Source organism: Henckelia pumila, chromosome 1 (assembly GCF_033568475.1).
Source record: "Henckelia pumila isolate YLH828 chromosome 1, ASM3356847v2, whole genome shotgun sequence".
NCBI lineage: Eukaryota > Viridiplantae > Streptophyta > Magnoliopsida > Lamiales > Gesneriaceae > Henckelia > Henckelia pumila.
The window spans coordinates 81,184,190-81,188,384 of NC_133120.1; the positions used below are offsets into that span (position 1 = coordinate 81,184,190).

Genomic DNA, 4,195 nt, shown 5'->3' on the forward strand with positions numbered 1-4,195 from the left:
AGTTCCTGTGGACAGGGGGTGCGTTCATATCATGGCCAAACCCCAATAAAAATAATAATAATAATGAAACTTTTCAAGATTTCGATTTATATTATTAAAATAAACTCGAAACACAAAATTTTAATGCAAAAATATTTGGCCTGTAGATGCAGCCACCCGCACAGATACAAAATTACAAACTCCTTGGTTACACTATCAAAGTACATGCGTTGTGCGTAGTTATTAGTTTTGTTGTGGCTTTTTAACTGTTTCATAGAGTTCAGAAAAGACAAGATAATGCTGACAAAATCAGATAAAAACAGAGCACAAATTCTGGTTAAAAGCACCTACACCCTGCCCCCCCTCCAACTACCGTCTTTAAGGTGGCGCTGAAATTCATTCAGTTCTATTTACATATTCCATCTGGGCTTTCTCTTTTGTGGATGTTTTCTTGGGTTAAAGAATTGATGGAGGAGAGCTTTTTGTGTCAGTGGAGTGTCTTTCCATCCATACTGGCTATTTTTCAATGGTGGGGTTTCAATGTCACAGTTATCATCATGAACAAGTGGATCTTTCGGGTAGGAAATAGGAATTCATCTGTTTGGTTTGCATATTTACAACTGATTTTTTGTTAAGTTTTCAAATTAAGGCATGTTTTACCATGGATCCCTTTTCTTTTCTGTTTGCCATAAGAGGATGAAAAACTTGCTAAATTTTCTAAAGAGAACCAAAAATGTACTCAAGTGATATTGTTTTTGTTAACACAATCCCTATCTATGTTTCTTGCACTTAAATTTATATTGTGATCATAATCTTGGTTGGTGTTGATGAAAATTTTCTGTTTTTTTTTTCTTCAGAAACTGGAGTTTCACTATCCATTGTCGGTGTCGTGTGTTCACTTCATATCATCTGCAATCGGTGCATACTTGGTAATCAAAGTGCTTAAACTCAAGCCGCTTGTTATCGTCGAACCCGGAGACCGATGGTGGAGGATTTTTCCCATGTCCTCTATATTCTGTGTCAACATTGTCTTAGGAAATGTCAGCCTGAGATATATTCCTGTGTCGTTTATGCAAATCATCAAGTCTTTCACCCCTGCCACAACAGGTGAGTTTCCATAAACTATATCACATACTGCTCTAAATTGGTAATAATAAACTAGGCATCAAAGATTATAATTATATAACTCTCTATCTAAGAGTGTGGCTAAAAAGAGTACTAAGAAAACGCTTTTGACTTCATCTAAATATTCTTTTGACAGTTTTCTTGCAATGGCTAATCTGGAGAAAGCACTTCGACTGGCGAATATGGGTTTCACTGATTCCGATTGTGGGAGGGATTCTGTTCACGTCCATGACGGAGCTGAGTTTTAACACGATCGGATTTTGTGCTGCTTTATTTGGCTGTCTCGCTACTTCTACCAAAACCATACTCGCGGAGTCTCTGTTGCATGGGTACAACTTCGACAGGTACCCAAGCTTGTTATTGAAGTTCCCTTTTCGTAGCAAGATTAGATTTTTTTCTCTTTATGTTCCTAAAAGTCGAGTTTGCCACCTGCAGCATAAACATGGTATACTACATGGCTCCATTTGCAACCATGATCTTGGCTTTACCAGCCTTGGTACTCGAAGGATCGGGGGTTATAGGATGGTTACATACGTGCCCCTCACTTTTCTTGTCCCTTGCCATCATTTTCGGATCCGGAGTTTTCGCCTTCTGCCTCAACTTTTCTATCTTTTATGTCATTCAAAACACAACAGCGGTGACCTTCAACGTTGCCGGAAATCTTAAGGTGTGTTGTGCCTCTCGAAACCGTCCCCCAGTCTCTCTTCTGAGAGGTTCATTAAGAAGCTCAACTATTTGTGAAATCTGATTTCTCATATCATAACAGGTTGCGGTTGCTATTGCATGTTCGTGGCTCATATTTCGAAACCCGGTCTCTGTAATGAATATAGCTGGATGTGCCGCGACGCTCCTGGGGTGCACCTTCTACGGATACATAAGGCACATGCTCTCGCAGCAGACACAGGGAACCCCTCGGGCCAAAATGGAGTTCACTCCATTCGTTAACGAGAAATTAAATGACAAAGTATGAATCTTGCGCATGAGGTTGGCATAGGAAAATGGAGGTGGTAGATATTTACTGTAGAAATGACGAACAATTTGCATCAGATTTACCAGAGTTCAGTTCAAGAAAATATATAATGCATATTACTTTCAAGAATTTTATTTCACCGATGTAAGACATCTTAACACACTCACAGAAATGAACATCTAGAGCATGAAAATATCAACGAAAAACACAATTATGAGCAGTTCAATATATAACGATGAGTTTGGACTCTGACATCATGTTAAAAATTATGAATGAAAAAATGGGGCTCAAAATATTTTTCTGTGCTATGTGTAGACTAGCTGTTGCACACAAGATTGGATTTTTTTATTTCTCAACCAAAAAGAAATAATCTAAGAATAAAAATCACTCCAACATATGAGGCGGCTAATAGAGTAGTGCGCTCTTTAACCGGAAAGCTTTTGAGTTCCCTTCGGTTGTAGAATGGTTCATTGGTGACATTCCAATTTGGCTTAGCACAATTGTATCTCAAGACATTGTGGTTTAATATTATTGTTAACCTTCAAAAAAAGAACTAAAAAAACTAATAAAGAAGATAATCCAATGGGACGAGGAGAAAATTGTGAGATTCTGACATGAAAGATTTCGAATTTTATATAAAAAAAAGATTATATTGGATTTGGTAACAGAACAAGCAAGACATCCTATATGGCACTGTGAAGACTAGAGTTGACTTGAATTAGTTGGTGATCAATGGATAAGATGTATCTTGAAGACTAATATTGATTCAATGGTTATAATTGGTCATTAAGTTAGTTGCTTGGCGGTTAAGCTGGTTTAAAAGGGTATTTTGAGATCAAAAGATACAACGATACACGAAGCAACTCTCTGCTGATTTTTTCATCATCTCTCTCAATCGTATCCCAAGAAAAACAACAGCAGCTCACCTTGATTCAAGGGTCATTTCTGGAGTTAGCTATCAGCTGTGCTATGAGTATCAAGAATTGATTCTAGTGTAGTGTTGAGCTTTGTATTTTGTTCCGTTCTTTCTGATTATTCGTGTGTTGAGATTGAAAGGGGATTGTAACGATTGAACGTTGATTGATTCATAGTGAATTCATATTGGTGAATCCCAGAACCTTGGATGTAGGATTGGTTGATAATCCGAACCAAGTAAATCCTTTTGCGTTTCCTGTTTTCATTTTCGTTCTTGTTCTTGATTGATGCTGTGAAACTTGTTTACGGTATTGGTTTTATTCTGGTGTTTGAATTATAACAAGTGGTATCTGAAACGACCCTAACTCTCTAATAAATAAATATGCGGAAATTTTTTTTTTTTTTTATACTACTAAATAAATATAAGTACATATATGCCCATACATATATGCACCAAATAAAAATACTAAAAATAAATTCATGACTAAATAAATAAACAATTTGAATACTTAAATAAAATGCATTCTTAAAAATAATTAAACAACTGAGTCAACCCTAGAATTAAAAATATACTGCATAAATAAAATAAATAAAAATGTGCATGCACTAAAATATTTAATAAAATATTTCAAACACCTCAACCCAAATAAAATAATAAAATGTATCATAAGACATCAGCACGGTGACTCAGAAGCTGTCACGGTCACGGGGCTACTGCAGCGCTGCTCATACATCCTCACCACCGGTAGGAGTAACCTGCTCCTCTATGTACTCACCTGCACCATATCAGTGTAGTGAGCCTAGAGGCCCAACATGCATACTAACAAGGGTTTAAAATAATTTAAATCACTTTAATACTAATACATACATATACATGAATGAGCATGCTTAAAAATTTACATAACATAACTAACATAAATAAACATACATAACATACATAATATCATACATACATAAGTTGTTGAGCATTTATTTTCTGAACATCGAATGGTCCTATCCGTAAGTGTGACCCATAGTGCGACTGATCAGTCTAAAAAACCATCGTACGAGGCTGGTGGCGAACCACCCATACATAAATGGCAGAAAACTGCCCATACATAAATGGCAGAAACTGCCCATACATAAATGGCCACACTACTTCAATTTCCACCTAAAATATTTTATTTGCTCAACCATAGGAATTAAATCATAGCATAAAAATTGATT

The 4,195-nt window shown here is 36.3% G+C and overlaps 1 protein-coding gene across 1 annotated transcript; it reads left to right on the plus strand.

Annotated features, from left to right (window-relative positions):
* The first annotated feature begins 435 nt into the window (after positions 1–435).
* On the plus strand, positions 436–2,081 carry LOC140875847 (GDP-mannose transporter GONST5-like). The gene is made up of 5 exons (XM_073279654.1): positions 436–557; positions 837–1,086; positions 1,241–1,448; positions 1,540–1,771; positions 1,871–2,081. Exons 1-5 carry the CDS (start codon positions 447–449, stop codon positions 2,072–2,074), a joined length of 1,005 nt encoding a protein of 334 aa, XP_073135755.1. The 5' UTR covers positions 436–446; the 3' UTR covers positions 2,075–2,081.
* The last annotated feature ends 2,114 nt before the right edge of the window (positions 2,082–4,195 follow it).